This window comes from Sorex fumeus, unplaced genomic scaffold (genome assembly GCF_029834395.1).
Source record: "Sorex fumeus unplaced genomic scaffold, SorFum_2.1 ptg000034l, whole genome shotgun sequence".
NCBI classification, from domain to species: domain Eukaryota; kingdom Metazoa; phylum Chordata; class Mammalia; order Eulipotyphla; family Soricidae; genus Sorex; species Sorex fumeus.
In genome coordinates, this window is record NW_026606091.1 from 39721581 (window position 1) to 39737842 (window position 16262).

General features: G+C 40.0%; 1 protein-coding gene across 3 annotated transcripts in view; it reads right to left on the reverse strand.

The window, feature by feature from the left end:
- Nucleotides 1-2055: 2055 nt before the first annotated feature.
- ABCA1 (ATP binding cassette subfamily A member 1) overlaps nucleotides 2056-16262 on the reverse strand; it is a 148852-nt gene continuing 134645 nt past the window's right edge. For all 3 annotated transcript variants that reach the window (XM_056117375.1, XM_056117377.1, XM_056117376.1), the window contains exons 41-50: nucleotides 15088-15217; nucleotides 14708-14828; nucleotides 13244-13306; nucleotides 12184-12290; nucleotides 10297-10438; nucleotides 9797-9931; nucleotides 8340-8443; nucleotides 7533-7625; nucleotides 6292-6535; nucleotides 2056-5547 (exon numbers count right to left, since the gene is read on the reverse strand). In XM_056117375.1, coding sequence (XP_055973350.1) covers nucleotides 5407-5547; nucleotides 6292-6535; nucleotides 7533-7625; nucleotides 8340-8443; nucleotides 9797-9931; nucleotides 10297-10438; nucleotides 12184-12290; nucleotides 13244-13306; nucleotides 14708-14828; nucleotides 15088-15217 — 1280 coding nt within the window. In that variant the 3' untranslated portion in view covers nucleotides 2056-5406. The remainder of the gene's footprint in view (nucleotides 5548-6291; nucleotides 6536-7532; nucleotides 7626-8339; nucleotides 8444-9796; nucleotides 9932-10296; nucleotides 10439-12183; nucleotides 12291-13243; nucleotides 13307-14707; nucleotides 14829-15087; nucleotides 15218-16262) is intronic.

Here is a 16262-nt window from a genome sequence, read left to right on the forward strand (position 1 = left end):
GTCTCTGGCATCATGGCAGATTGATCAGGATCCTGTTCTTGGGTGGTGACTGGGGTCTCATCGAGGTGGGGAGGAAAGGGCCTGCTCCACCCCATCCCATGAGGTCCCGCATGTCTCATCACTGTGACCCCAAACCTGACCAACCAGTGGCCTCTGAGCCGCAAGGGGGGAGCAGGCAGAGGGACAATACCCTTCCCCCCTTCGTGGCCTGGCACCGGTAACCCATTGAGGGGACCGGATACATATCTGCCAAAAGCCGCTGGGTTCTGAGATTTCTCTCTGAGTCTCTGGGATCATGGCCGTTAAGCAGTTCAGGAACCAAAGTCCTTGTCTCCAATTACATAGCTGAGCCAGAGGTGGTTTGTGGGTGTGTCTCCCACATACCTGACTTTTGGCCATTTACTTTCTTGCTAAACTTTGCCCCAAGTTTTTGGGGTCTGGCCAAAGGTACAGCAGCAATTTGGGGGTATCTGGAAGTCTGAAGGTGCCATCAGGCTGCTGATGCACTCGCCTCACAGGTACAGATTGACCTGCTGGTGGCACCATACCCCCTTACCCCGGGTAATTTATATTTTAAACTAACTGCCTCTTCATTTTTCACAAAGAAACAATTTTCTTACATAACACTGCAGTCACTGTAATATGAACTTTACTGGGACAGACAAATAGTGACCCTAATGCACAAGGTCAGGCAAGCTCTCACTCAAGTCGAGATCCTTCCGCAAACCACAGGTCAAAGTCTTAACCTCCACAGCAGACAGCTCAGTGCACAATAACCTTCCAGAAGAGTTCATGAGTGAAGCCAGACTTCTGCCCCGAATAGGGGCTGTTTGATGAGAGTTTTTCAGGTACCAATGTAAGGAGTTACCATTTCTGAAACTATTCACTGGTAATGAAAACTATACCTATGTGTCTGATCATAGTACCACCCATCATTTTTTGGGGGGTGAGAGGTTGTGGGGAGTCATACCCCAAAATACTCAGCAGTTACTCTTGGCTTTGTGCTCAGGGATTGTTCCTGGCAGTGCTCAGGGGATCATATGGGATGCTTGGGAACAAACCCAGATTGAGTGCTTGCAACACAAGTAGCTTACCTGCTGTACTATTTCGCCAACCCCTAGTACAACCAATTTTGAGCGTGGCCCTTACCATACTATTTTCAGAAGAGAAGATGCCTCCAATGTTAGTCTCATCTCTCTGCCCACAGCTTTCTATTTTTTCTGTCCACTCTCCCGTGGCTACCAAGTCCAGCACCTTGCAATAATGTCCTTGTATTTGGGGTTGAGTAAACTCAAGAGCCCTGAAACTTGACTTTTTAGTTCCACCAAAACATAGTGCAATAGCCTTTTTATGAAGCTGAGAGACAGTATTTTTAGAGACCTCTGCAGCTTCTAAGTCATTAAGCAAATTAAGTTTATCTAAATACTTCTAATATAAGGATGGTGGCGATAGGTCTAGGGCACCTTGGTGATGTAGGTGGTGCAGTAACATTGTACATCAAAACCATAATTGTCAACACTATTGGAACCATATTGCTTACATTTTAAAATAACAATAAAAACAAACCAAACTCCCCCTCTCAAACTTACAGTTTCAAATATTATCTTAATTAAATCTTGGGGCTGGAGCGATAGCACAGCGGGTAGGGCGTTCGCCTTGCACGCGGCCAACATGGCCGACCCGAGTTCGATTCCTCCGCCCCTCTCGGAGAGCCCGGCAAGCTACCGAGAGTATTCGATATGCCAGACACAGTAACAACAAAGTCTCCAATGGAGACGTTACTGGGCCCGCTCGAGCAAATCGACGATCAACGGGAGGGCCTTTACTTTACTTTACTTTTACTTTAATTAAATCTTGAGAGTGAAATATAAGTCTTATTTTCAAGTAGCTCCCAATTCTTCTGTGCTTAGCAGGACATTTAACTTCTTCTAAATGTCTATGTTTAATCCAAATAGCCTCCCTTTCCCAGTCATTTCTTACTCTCGTAATGGCTTTATAACACTTTAACAGTAGATGGTGCTACGAATGCATGAAAATAAATTGAGATAGACCAAGGACTGTCACAGCTTTATTTCGTGACTCATTACAACATAGAAATATGCCTTTTAATACTTCATATAAAGTTATTAACAATACAAATTTTTTTCTTATTTTTTTGTTTTTTAATGAAAATGATTTAACTTAGAAATCTACTGTGAAACTTTTGTCTAGTTTTGCAATTCTCAGATATTCCAGTGCAAAAATAGATCCCATTACAGCCAGCATAAAGTGCTTGGAATGAAGGGCCAAAGAAAAAGCACAAAAACATAGCTTCAACCTAGGATATAAGAAGAGAGAATAGAATATTTAACCCTGTGGAAATATAAACATTCTATAAAAAGGGATGCAATTTCGAAAAGAATTAGAGCTAAAGTACTATATTACTACAAGCAAATAGTTACAACAATATGAATTAATATCTCAATATCAAAGTGGTTCAACATTATATAACACATGGCTCTTTGGAAAAGTTTTTTACCTGATATATACAACATACGAAGAAAACACAGATAAATCCCTTTAGTTAACAACTACTCTACAGTGAATGATGTGCAACATTTAACAGTCACAATGAATACACTTCCACTACAGATATTGAAATACAGTAGTCTGAGGTTTGATTGTTTTTTTTTTAAACAATGAACTGTGCTGGGTGTTTATGTATAGAGGACTATTTTGTGGTTTTATTTTAAACTTTTCATATTCACAGTTGTTAATAAGTTTTTCAAGGTATCCAAAAAGAAGCAAAAGCAGAAATCTGAACACTGACATATTTTGAAACCCACATAGCTGCATTTCCACAGGGAATACACAGAAATTTCGCTAGACTGAAAACAGATGGTAAAATCTTCTACTGTCATTAGGTTCACACAGGACATGTAAAAGATTAGTTGGATAATCTAATAGGTAACACCATAAAGTCAATGTGATTGTTTCTAGCATCATGAGACCCTTTTAAATATATGACGTTGTGTCTTTTCCAAAAAGAAATCATAGTGCCTTTAGATTTTTTTTTTAAATATGGCCTTGAAGTAAAGATTAATTTAAGCAGGGAGCGATTCATTTTTAATGTAATGGAAATTAGAACATATTCTAGTGAAACAGAAAAACTAAGAGGTTGGATTTTGAAATACAGTAAAGAGGGAAAGACCAAATAATTTGAGGACTTTTAAATCATTAAATATAATTATCTCATGCCAACAGTTATTGGAAATTTGCCTCCTTATAATTTTAGAAAATGTAATTCCATCCATCTCTAAATGTTTTTTTCAAAACAATAAGTTTCTTGGAAACATTCTATACATTTTAGAAGAAAAGATACATATTAATCTAAAATAAGTCAATATTTAAATTTTAGAAAAAGGAGAAAAAACTAGAAATAAAGCCTAAAGATCACTTAAACTTCATAGATGGTGGTGCTCTCATATTTCTCGACACATGACAATTAAACACTAATTTTTTTTAAGTGTTTACTGACTGAAAAACTAAGGTTGGGTTAGAAAAAAAGATATGTTGGGGGCAGAATGGTAATATAGCAGATAGGGCATTTGCCTTACATGCCACTGATATGGATTCGATCCCCAGCATCCCTAATGGTCCTCTGAGCCCACCAGGAGTGACTCCTGAGCTCAGGGCCAGGAGTAAATCCCTGGGCACTGCCAGGTGTGACAAAATAAGAGATGTACTTCATGTGGCAGCATTTGCTGCTTTTTTGTCCAAAACAGTTTAGTGATTAAAGACATAAAGATTTTAAAGTTGTCAGGATGATGTGTCTAAGACCTTCAAAACCAATTATTAAAAGGTACTAAGTGCTATAAATACAAGTTGTATTGTTCAACAAATTTTTAAGCTAGCTATGTGAAAGAATTCATCGTTTACTGCTGTGACAATTAAATACTCTTGGGGTATTGCATTGTTGCTATTTTTCAAAGAGTGGGCTGCCCACCATTCTTTCCATGGGCTTCCATAATCACAGTCACAAAACAACCTGTTTTTGTAAACCAGTTAGCTCAATAGCATGGCACAGGAAGAGACTTCATTCCCACCCCACCCCCACACATACATAACACATTCAGCTAGAACATACACTCCAAAAGTACTTAATTAATGAACCAAAAAAAGTATCTCAAATGCTTTTAAACTCAAACATAATGCTGTCATTATCTAGGCCATCACATTGTTTTCTAGTGCCTATTTCGATGATCCATATGCACACAGAGATAAGAAAATAAAGCTAGTGAGACAGGTCACTCATACTCCTCCATGCCATGGAGAAGCCATTCTAAGGTATCAGAAATCACTGACAGACCTTAAAATCCCAAATAGCAATAAAAGCACAAAGATTTTTGCCAACATACAACTTCAACTTTTCAGATCCTAGATGAACTCAACAGAAAGAAACCCAGAAAATAATACTATATTTGTGTCAAACAAGATCTTGAGATGCAGTGTACCGTGTTAGTAGACAGGAAAAATGGACACAGGCCTCCCTAGGTTTGAACACGCAATCTCCTTAATCCTCCCACCTGGTCTCAGCAGCATGAAGTCCCCACAATGTTAGCTGCTGGCTCTTTGCATCGCCCCCAGCATCTAAGTACATTTCAAGAGTGACTTTATACGAATATGAAAGATAACTCTGAGGACCCACAGCTCCCAGAAAGAGACTGTGGAGTCAAGTCACACTTGTCTAGAGCCCCTTACATTTTGCACGTTACCACCACCAATGCAGCTCAACATAGAGGGAATGAAAGCAGAATTTTCCCCCACATGGCACCATTTTTTTTTTCACTTGATATTTGCTGACATTGATAAACTGGGCAGAGCAGCTTCACGAAAGTGTGCGGGACACACCAGGGTCCTTAGGTTTCATGAGCAACTTGGCACCAGTGATTGTGGTGCCAACTCTGCCAGCCATGGTTGTCATCAAAGAGAAGTTAGTCTCTCAGCCTGGCATGGGTCATACATGGCGCTGCACACACCTTCTGAGTCTGATCATCACTGACCGCGATTCCTTCACGACTTGTTGCAACCCCCGTGAGAACACAAATAATAAAATATGATTTCAAACCCAAAGGTCCGCCAGGTTCCATACAGAGTTTCACATAGGTACAAGGTAATACACTAAATTCAAGTCTTTTTTCACCGAGAGCCATACAACACATTGGCTACAAAGGCACTGCCCGTGTAATGGAATTTTGTTTTCATTGCATTGAATTGCATTGCATTGAAGAGTATCAGTACAGTTTCCAGTTTACTTCTTCACACAAAATAAAAACTTCCAGCTCTTTCCTTTGGAACAGTTTCACATGGCACAAAGGTAGCTCAAAGTTCCTTCTTTCTTTCAGCCAACTGTATGAACAAGATTCTTCATACATAACTTTCCTTCACTTTCTCATCCTGTAGAAAAGACGTGAGAACTGCAACATCCACAACTGTCTGGTTTTTGTGTAATGACAGGTCCTTTAAGTGGTCATCATCACTTTGGTCCTTGGCAAAGTTTACAAATACCTGTCAAAAGGAAAAATGGACTTTGGTAAATAACTCTTGACTTGCTCTTTCTTCAGTAGCACTTTTCTGATGTGGAAACTAAGTCAGGGAAGAAAAGACAATATGACATTAACAGATTAACTAGAAAACACCATGAGAGGAAGAGGGTAATTCTTGGCGGGGTCTGGGGGGCAGAGGGGATATTAACTATGTAAAAGTTTATAAACAGCAGACCAGAGATGTGAATCAGCTCAAAGAGTATTTGCTGAGCATGCATAAGTCCCTGGGTTTGATTCCTGGTGCCACCAAAAATTAATATAAAAACCTGTATTGTCAGGTTAAACCCCAAATGGTCAAATGCTCAATCATGTATTTACATTGGCCTAAAGAGGTTTGATTAAAGGGACAAAGAATAAAAATAACTTTTCCTAAATACCTCCTAAGTGCCAGAATCTAGTTTCTATTTAAGACTTTGTAATTTAAATGGGGTAAGTTATGTGGCAAAATGTCTAGTCCATGATAAATACTGAATAAATGGCAGTTGTTATCCATTTCTTTATTATATATTCTCCAAAACTCTCACAAAGTAGGGTTTCCATCTCAGTTTTCAGAGCGTGAGAGGCTCAGTATAAAAGCACAATTAGTAGAAGAATAAGATACTCAAAATCAAATATTCTGCACTGCTGTGGGGCCCAAAATGGGGTTGGAAGAAAGCAACAATCCTCCTCTTGAAAAACAAATATAATTTTGGTCTGGAAAGCTTACTTGGTCAAGTGTTGTCTGAGAAACAGAGTAATCTTCTATGTGGAGTCTCTTTTTACTCTGGGAAAGGATGCTGAAAATCCTTGCCAAGGAAGATAATGAGGATGGAAGCTGGTACTGGAGCATGTTCCGGTGCTTCTCTTTTAAGACACTTCCTGGAAAAGCAAGTCCAAAGAACTCCTGGACAGGCTTCAGATCAGGGTTGGATCCTGCTATTCGTACAACTATCGTATAGCCATCTCCAAACCTGAAAGCGGAAATACAAAGAGGGGATCTCTAATGAAGGACCTACAGGAAACTCTTCAAAACATCATGAAGCCTGAGAACCCAATTTGTGCCATGAAAACCAGAAGTTTTTGATAGAACCAAACACTCATTTTTGGAATTAGTTGTCATTTACTGAATGTAGTGATGAATGTATTCTCACAGAGAATACCTCTGTGAGGTGCCATACGGGGTGTTTCTAAATTCTAGAGCTCATATACCAACTCTCCATCCCAAACTTGATTCTGTGGTCGTAGTTACATGCAACTAATGCCTCTTTGTCCATGTCTTCTTTTTGGTTATTCAGACCTACAAGAGGCCCAATGGCTTTCATCCCTGCCTATATTCCTGCTCATTTATCTTATATGCATATGATTACATCTGAACTCTCGAATATGACAATGTTAGAAAGGGAAGCCCTTGGTGCAGAGCTCATGGTAAGGCCAGTTATTTGTAGTTAATTCCAGAGCCATGCTCTGACCACACTAGCATGAATACAGTTTTGGTTTTTTACCTGTGTAACAAAGCAAGAGGGTAGATACTCTGAGGAAACTAATTCTCAGAGAGGTTCAGTTACTCGCTCAAAAGTATGCAATCAGTAAAGAGTGATATTAAATGCGGCTCTGCTTGACTTCATTCTTTCCACTGTACCATTCCGTTCAGTTTATTTCCTTTTATTTTGGAGCCATCATTTTATACCCTCACAAAAGAATAAACACAAATGTTTGTGGTTTTTCTGGGGGGTGTTGCGTTGTTGTTATTGTTGTTTGGTTTGGGAGTCACACCCAGCAATGTTCAGGGGTTGCTCCTGGCTCTGCACTCAGGAACTGTATGGGATGGTCCCCCAAGAACTGGTGATCAGACCAGGAATCAAAACCGGGTTGGCTATGTGCAAGGCGAGTTCTCTACCCACTGTACTTTCACTCTGGCCCCACACAAATTCTTCTTAGGCAACATTCTGATTAAATGATTGTTGTTACCTATTTTTCAGATGTTGAACACTACCAAGACATCTGAACCTCCCATTGACCATAATTGCCATCCGGGTGCAAAGAGCTTCACATTCTTCCATACTGTGGGAAAACAGAAGGAGATTTACTTTAGAGAGATGCTCTCTAACTATCCTTATGACATCTAGCATTTCAAACAGATTCTTGGCTTTCTAGGGCATAACTGCATTCTGTTGCAAATACATGAAGAATGACTTTATTACTGCAATGCAATGGCAAAAACTAAAACTGGAAAGAATCCAAATTTATTTTTTATAAAGGGTGGATGTTAAATAAATTAGGATATAATATGATTAGGGCTGGAGCGATAGCACAGCGGGTAGGGCGTTCGCCTTACAAGCGGCCAACATGGCCGACCCGAGTTCGATTCCTCCGCCCCTCTCGGAGAGCCCGGCAAGCTACCGAGAGTATTCGATATGCCAGACACAGTAACAACAAAGTCTCCGATGGAGACGTTACTGGGCCCGCTCGAGCAAATCGATGAACAACGGGAGGGCCTTTACCTTTACCTTTTATAATATGATTGGAATACCATCTGGTGTGAGAAATCATAACTGACTTGGAATAATCTTGACAGTGTATTAATAAATGTTAAAGATATAGCAAGAAAAGATAGAAAGTCAAAATGCTATCAGTAGTTGTCTTCCAATAACGCAGGCTCAGGAGATTATAAGTGTTTGCTTGCCTTTTTGAAATTTTCTAAGTTTTACACAATAATCACATAAACATTTGGAAAACTAAACAATGGAGAACATAGGCCAGGTGCTCACTACAGACCTATGAGATGTAAGCACCACTGATCTCCCCTCCTTGACCACACTGAGGGCACAATTCCACAGGAACCGCCGGGCTTTGGGATCCATGCCTGTAGTGGGTTCATCCTGTAATAAGAACAAAATAACAATTCCTCTATATGGAAAGCATTTGATATGCAGGCTAATATATAAGTACATGAGCATCTTTGATATAGTCTAAACATACATTTCTCTAGGTTGTTTGTTGGCCCAAAGAACCAGACTTTACATGCAAGAGTAAATTTTATAGTTATTTATAAGTGGTATCTCACTTTATTTTGTTTGAGGGCCGTGCCTGGATGTGCTTCAGGCCATTACTGATTCTGTGTTGAGGGGTCATTTCTGTGGTACTTGGAAGAACATGCAGTTCTGGTGATCAAACTCAGGCTTCCCACCTGGAAAGCTTTTGCTCCTTACTGCTAACCTATCTCCCCAACCCTATTAGTAACTCATTTTTTTAAAAAACGTCTCACTGGGGCCATCTTATCTTTTCATAAAATTAAATTTCTCCAAATAAACAGAAAGAGAAGCAGGAAAAGTCATTTACTTTCAATCATCTTTTTATGACTGACAAGTATATATTAAAATTTTTATGTGACAGCTTTTCTGAAGTCAGTATAAAGTTTGGGTAAAATTAATTTCTCTTTTTATTGTAGCTCATTCTAACTTAGCTTGTTATCTTATCCTTGCTAGACTTAGAGAAATAATTTCCAGCTCTACATGATCTGAACTACATAAAAGGCTCGATCCAAGGTTCCTTCATGCAATAATTCCAGTGCTCTTCTGCTCTAGAAAAATGGTCAGAGGCCACTGTCCAATCTACTTTTCCATCTTCTGTCTGGATCAATAAACAACTGCCCAGATGCTACTTTTGGAAACTTGAAACTCTCACTATTTCAGACAGTAAACAGAAAGATAATCTCTTCGAAAATTTCAGAGAACAAGTCATATATCTAGCCTCAGCCATTCTTATTGGGATTTTCCATGCCAGAGAAACAGGGAACCTAGGGTGAATTCCTTTGACACTGAGAGAACAGCGCGGCCATCCCAATATGTGTCAAAGAGAGGAACAAAAGTCTTCCCTCCAGGGATTAGAGCGATAGTACAGCCTGTAGGGCATTTGCCTTGCATGTGGAAGACCCTGGTTCTATCCCTGGCATCCCATATGGTCTCCCAAGCACCATTCCTGAATGATTCCTGAGTGCCGCATAGTCAGGAGTCACCCCTGAGCATTACCGGGTGTGACACCCCCACCCCATCACGCAAAATCAAAGAATGTTCTCTCTGATTCTGAGGATGCTTTGATGTTCCTGAAAGGGGGGGAGGGGCTTGCCTCTGTCAGGTTAGTTGTGCAATGTCCCTGCAAATCCAGAACTTTAGAAAAAGTATGTTTTGCATTTAGGCCGGAATTCATCATTTTTCCACTCACGGCCCACTCACCAGGAACACCACAGGCGGTCCGCCGATCAAAGCCATGGCTGTCGAGAGCTTGCGCTTGTTACCTCCACTGTAGTTACCAGCATATTTTTCTCCGTATTTCACAAGGCCCAGTTTCCGAATTGCCCACTCACCAACCTAGAGTGATAGGAAGTTTTGGTCACTTTTTTTACACTTACCTATTAAAAAGTCTCTCACTGAATAAGACCAGATTCTGTCATTCTAACCCAGCAAATTCCAGGAGACAAAAGCAATTGGAAAGGGATCTTGTGAGTGAGAGCAACAATCCTTCCCTCTCTGTACCACCACCACCACCACCACCCCACCATCCCTAAAACCACTGCCACCACCCCCATGGATAGCACCCTGGAAGCAGATGTCAGGAGCCAGCAGTTCAAATTGCTCCCTCATGAAAAGAAACACCTCATGCATCAAAGGCAAAGTGTGAGGCCTTGTATCAGGATGTCAGAGCAAGCAGGCAAGACTTATAGGGCCCATGGTACCTTGCCGACTTCCTTCTCCGGGACTCCCCTCAAGAGGGCAAAGAACTCCACATGTTCTCTCCCAGTTAGCAGCTCTGTGATAGCATCAAATTGAGGGCAATATCCCATGTTCTGATGTACTTCGTGGATGTTTGATAAGATACTTCGAAGAAGAACAAAATTGGTCAGACTTTAAACATTAAGAGCTATTCCTGTCAGATAGTCTTTCTTGGCATTCCTATAAAATTTATTTGTTCATAATAGAAATATCAGTGAACACTTGCTGGGAGTGGAAGGAGGCTTTCCCATTGGATGCCAGCCCCTTCTGACAGGGTGTTTCTAAATTCTAGAGCTCACACACTAACTCTCCATCCCAAACTTGATTATGTGGTTGTGGTTACATGCAACTAATGCCTTTTTACTCCAATGTCTTCTTCATGGTTATTCAGACCTACAAGAGGACCAGTGGCTTTCATTCCTGCATATATAAAAAGTACTCTCAGGTACATCATTTTTCACAACAACTATGATTCATGTGTTCAAGGAAACTGTATCTGGCCTTTACAGTTATACTACCAAAGTTAACTCTTCCAAAGTCACTGACTGTGACAACCTTAGTTTCGGCAATTTATATTGTCTTCATTACTCTTGGTTCCAAGAGTCTATTGCTAGAAATAAGCATGAGGAAGCAGGTAGCTATAATTCTAAGATTTCTGGTGTCTGATGAAGGCAAATGCCTAAGTCCCTGTACTGTCGAGGCCCTCAAGCAGTATTTTTAATGATATGGTAGAGAAGAACAAAAAAAAAATCAGAGTCTAACACAAATAATAAGAGTGGGTATTGTTTTAAGAAATTTCAAGTTATATGAATGTTTATTAAGTCTTTGTTTTTATTGGGTTGATATGTGTGTGTGTGTGTGTGTACACACACACACACACATATATATATATATACATACATACATACATATGTATATAAGGTATGTGTAGCTCATATCAGAAAAATCAAAGACACTGATGCCTTGTAGCATTTTCTTATTAAAAATGAAAAACAGCCCCATGTTGAGGACTCAAGAGCAATACTGCCTGATTGCTCTCTAAAGTGTAGGTGTACTCCAAAAGATCAGACAGCACAGAGCCCTGTGTGTTCTAGGAGTGTGACAGTGATCTCACCAATTGGGAGAGAAAATTTACAAAAACACAATCTTACATCATATAGGAATTTTTCAAGATGATATAAAAAGGTATAAAGGACATATTTACATTGTGAAAAAACTTATCAATAAATGTTTGATAATAAGGGATTAGTAAAATTATAGGTACATGTACATAAAAGAATTATAGATAGCAATGTAAAACTCTACCTCTTAACCCATTGGGAAATTTTATCATACAGTCAAGTAACAAAAATTTTCTTTTTCCTTTTTTCGGTCACATCTGGCAGTGCTTACGGACCATGTGGTACAGGTGCTGAGGACCAGATCTGGGACTTATGCATAGCCCTTTGATTATCTCCCCAGTCCCCCCAAATTATATTTATACTAGATACCATATTATTTTATAATATATGTACATATATGCACACATGTACACAAAAGATTTGGGTAATAAAAATGTTCTAAAATTGAATTGTGGTGATAGTCACACAACTCTATAAAACCCACTGAATTCTCAAAATAATCTATGGTATATTAAATTATAATAAAGCTGTGAAAATATATAATCAAACTAAGTATAAATAGTGGTTCTCTTTAGATAGTAGGATAATGAATATTTGAGTTTATTTTTTTGTATTTCAACATTTTAATAAACTCTATAGTACTGCTGTAATGAGAAAGATTGAAATACAGTTTATTGAAATACAGTTCTTAAAAAGTCTTTGGGGCAAAATATAAGTCACTTTCCTCACCTGTTTTTGTTAAGGAAAGCATCTCCTCTTGTAACAGAAGTATCTCCAGTTAACATCTTGAAAGTTGATGATTTACCTGCCCCATTCACTCCCAGAAGCCCAAAACACTGAAAGTATAAGATAGCACAAGTCACATAAGCAAATTACTAAAGATCTGAATGTAACTGACCACTACATAATAGTCACCTCAGCTTCGTTTTATATATTAATGATTTATAAACCATGATTTTCATAAACCAGTCAAAAGAGAAATATTTTCTTGGTATTAAGAAATTACAGGTAAAGGTAAAGGCCCTCTCGTTGATCGTCGATTTGCTCAAGCGGGCCCAGTAACGTCTCTATTGGAGACTTTGTTGTTGTTACTGTGTCTGGCATATCGCTGGAGCGATAGCACAGCGGGTAGGGCGTTCGCCTTACAAGCAGCCAACATGGCCGACCCGAGTTCGATTCCTCCACCCCTCTCGGAGAGCCCGGCAAGCTACCGAGAGTATTCCATATGCCAGACACAGTAACAACAAAGTCTCCAATGGAGACGTTACTGGGCCCGCTCGAGCAAATCGACGATCAATGGGAGGGCCTTTACCTTACCTTAAGAAATTACAGATGCTTAAGCAGATGTTCTATAATGGGATCAATTTAATGTGGGTATACTGATAAACAGAGAGGCCAAAGTTAATATGTATAAAAAACAGAAATGAAAGCCAACAAGTGAAATTTATCATTCAATCTGACTAAAGGGCATGAAAGAACACAAACATGGATTAAAAAAGAGAGAGAGAAACATCTATTTTTTTTAATCTAATTGAATTTTATCATCATTCTGAGAAGATCACAGAAACTGCATTTTGGATATGCGTGCTTTTCTTAAGCTGCTTGGCATTTTCCAAAATCATTCTATTTTGACAGATGAGGTCCCTATCTTCTCGATGACTGATTGTTCCACATCAGCATAAATAGAGAAGCCTTTAAATGACACTTCTATCCCCAACAGACACTGCTGTCTGATTGGGTAGACAGAGTCTGAATAAATGGGAGCAAATGCAATATAATGTGCCTTTACCTCTCCAGGAGGAATGCCAACACAAATTCTGTCAACAGCAGGCTTCCTCTTCCTTCTATATATCTGCAGTAAACAAAAGGTAAAAATTTACAACCCCGGTGGCTTCCCAAGCAACTGTAGAAGAGAAAATGAGAATCCAAACACACATGAACTAACACTTATGGCTAAGTAGAAATCACCTCATTGATGCGCTAAGTGCCTTGAATTGTTTCTGGGACAATTCTGTGACTAAGAATGAATGACTGAAGCTCAACATAAAAGTAAATGTGTCTTGAGTTTTAATATAATCAACCTTAAAATTTACATTGGTCAATATTAACATTTTCTGCTTACCTAATATAAAAAGTGTCTTGTTAAAAAAAAAGAAATTCTATTGGGTTGCAATGTTTTGTAGTGTGAGTATTGCACACAAGGGCAAGGAAGATGACACAGTGACTCAAAAGGCTAACTCACATGCTTTGCATGCAGGAGCCTTAGGCTGACTCTTCACAGCAGGTGGTCTCCCCAGCACTCAGGCAGCAGTAGCTGCACAACCCCCAAACAAAACCCAGGAAAAAAAAGACAGGTTTAAAAACTGCAAACCTAGGGGCTGGAGAGATAGCACAGCGGGTAGGGCATTTGCCTTGCACGCTGCCGACCTGAATTCGATTCCCAGCATCCCATATGGTCCCCTGAGCACCACCAGGAGTAACTCCTGAGTGCATGAACCAGGAGTAATTCCTGTGCATCGCCAGGTGTGACCCAAAAAGCAAAAAAAATAAAAAAATAAAAATTGCAAACCTATTGAAAAGTACTGGAGTGATAGCACAGTGGGTAGGGCGTTTGCTTTGCATGCGGCTGACCCGGATTCCTCTGTCCCTCTGGGAGAGCCCGGCAAGCTACCGAGAGTATTCCGCCCAAAAGGCAGAGCCTGGCATACTCCCCGTGGCGAATTCAATATGCCAAAAACAGTAACAACAAGTCTCACAATGGAAACGTTACTGGTGCCCACTCGAGCAAATCGATGAACAATGGGAGGACAGTTCTACAATTCTACTATTAAAAGAGAAAATTATTGTGATTCTGGAACCCAGAGAAAGCTGGATATACATCTGCTACTGAACAATGTGCAGTCATCAGCTTTCAAGACTTATTAAAAGGAAAAATGGACCCGATATTCTCCCTACTTTAGTTTTACCTAAATACGCAATACTGTAACTTTAATAATGAACTTATAGATTTAAGGATGAGAAGCAATTAAGCAAATATACTTGAGAATTCAAGTATGAGTTCACATCATAAAAATATTCTCCACAGATGTCTTTAATTAAGAAGTCTCCATGGTGTATGAGAAATAGAACTGAGGATAGATACACATTTAGGGACACTCTTCCTCCAAAAAAAAAAACAGCAAAATATAAATATCCAACATAGGAAGCTGAAAAAAACAACTCTAGGTCTTCTAGTCTGTCTTTGTTGTCTCACCTTGGTCAGCTCCTTGATTTCCAAGATGTCATTCTGTCCTCCTCCATCGAGAATTCTCTGCCTTTCCCGCCTGACATCTTCATCTTCATCATTCAGAGGTAGAAGCTTTGTATTTACAGATCTTAGGGATAAAAAAATATTACAAAAAAAATCAAGCTTTCAAGCTATTTTTCAAATGATCAAGTTCCAAAAGTAGTTCTTTCAAACCGAGCCCCATAGTTTGCCGAAGGAGCAGTGGTGGGGGGTGGGATGCCCGTATTAGAAAAGGCAGTGTCATTACCGGCTTTGAGTTTAAGCCGATCCAACTACCACTTAATCAGAAGGGCTTGCTTGTGTTCTCAGAGACCCACCAAACAGGTAAATTCTGAGAAAACTCTCACCTGGGTCTGATGAAGAATCTGTACTGGATGAGAACAGTGATGAGGAAGAACACCACCCCTTCCACAGCCATGGCGAAAAGGTTTCGACCCACCAAGTCCCAAGACAGAGGTGAGACAAAGCGATTCTCTCCTGGAAGACACAAGGTCGGGATCCAGTTAGAATGGAATTACCGTCCTCAAATTCGGGCTCAAATTTATCTCCTTTCCTGGGGCCAGTACAGCACATAGGGTGTTTGCCTTGCACACAGCTGACCCGGGTTTGATCCCTGGCATCCTATTTGGTCCCCAGAGCAATGCCAGGAGAATTCCTGAGTGCAGACCCAGGAGTAAAGCCTGAGCATCACTAGGTGTGACTCAAAAAGTCAGTTGGGGGGGGGGGGGAGAAACAGTGACAACTAGTTAAAAAAAAATTATTTCCGCTCCTGAAAAGACCAATGGTAGCAAAAAGACTATTTTTAAGTGTGTGTGTGTGTGTGTGTGTGTGTGGGTGTGTGTAGGGTGAGGTGGGTGTGGGAAGTGCAAAGTGACCATTATTTTAGAGAAAGAATTTAGGAGAACATGAGCGATAGCACAGCGGTAGGGCGTTTGCCTTCCTTACACGCAGCCAACATGGCCCACCCGAGTTCGATTCCTCCGCCCCTCTCGGCAAGCTACCGAGAGTATCTCGCCCGCACAGCAGAGCCTGGCAAGCTACCTGTGACGTATTCGATATGCCAAACAAATAAGAAGTCTCACGATGGAGACGTTACTGGGCCCGCTCGAGCAAATCGATGGTCAACGGGAGGGCCTTTTAACAGCAATATAGTACCATGAAAATTTCAGAGTCAACAGCTATTAGATCTCTATCACTTTATCTAAGCTGTTAATGTTTCCATTTTAATAAGACATGCCAACAATCTTCTTTAAAAAAACAAAAAAACAAAAACAATCCATGGGAGTTCTTAGGATAAAATACTTTCACAACTTATTTCACTAGGGAAAATGCAAGAGTGCTTTTTGAGTCTCTTGGTAGCAACCCAATGTAATCTGTGACTCAGTTAAATTACTCACTTTCATGTTAATATTAATTAAGTTCCGTATACATCTCTTGAACCTCCAAGTTGAAAAAAAAAAAGGAAAACCACATGCTCTTCTATGTCCATTAAATACCATGGCCCATCTAACTATATGAGCCA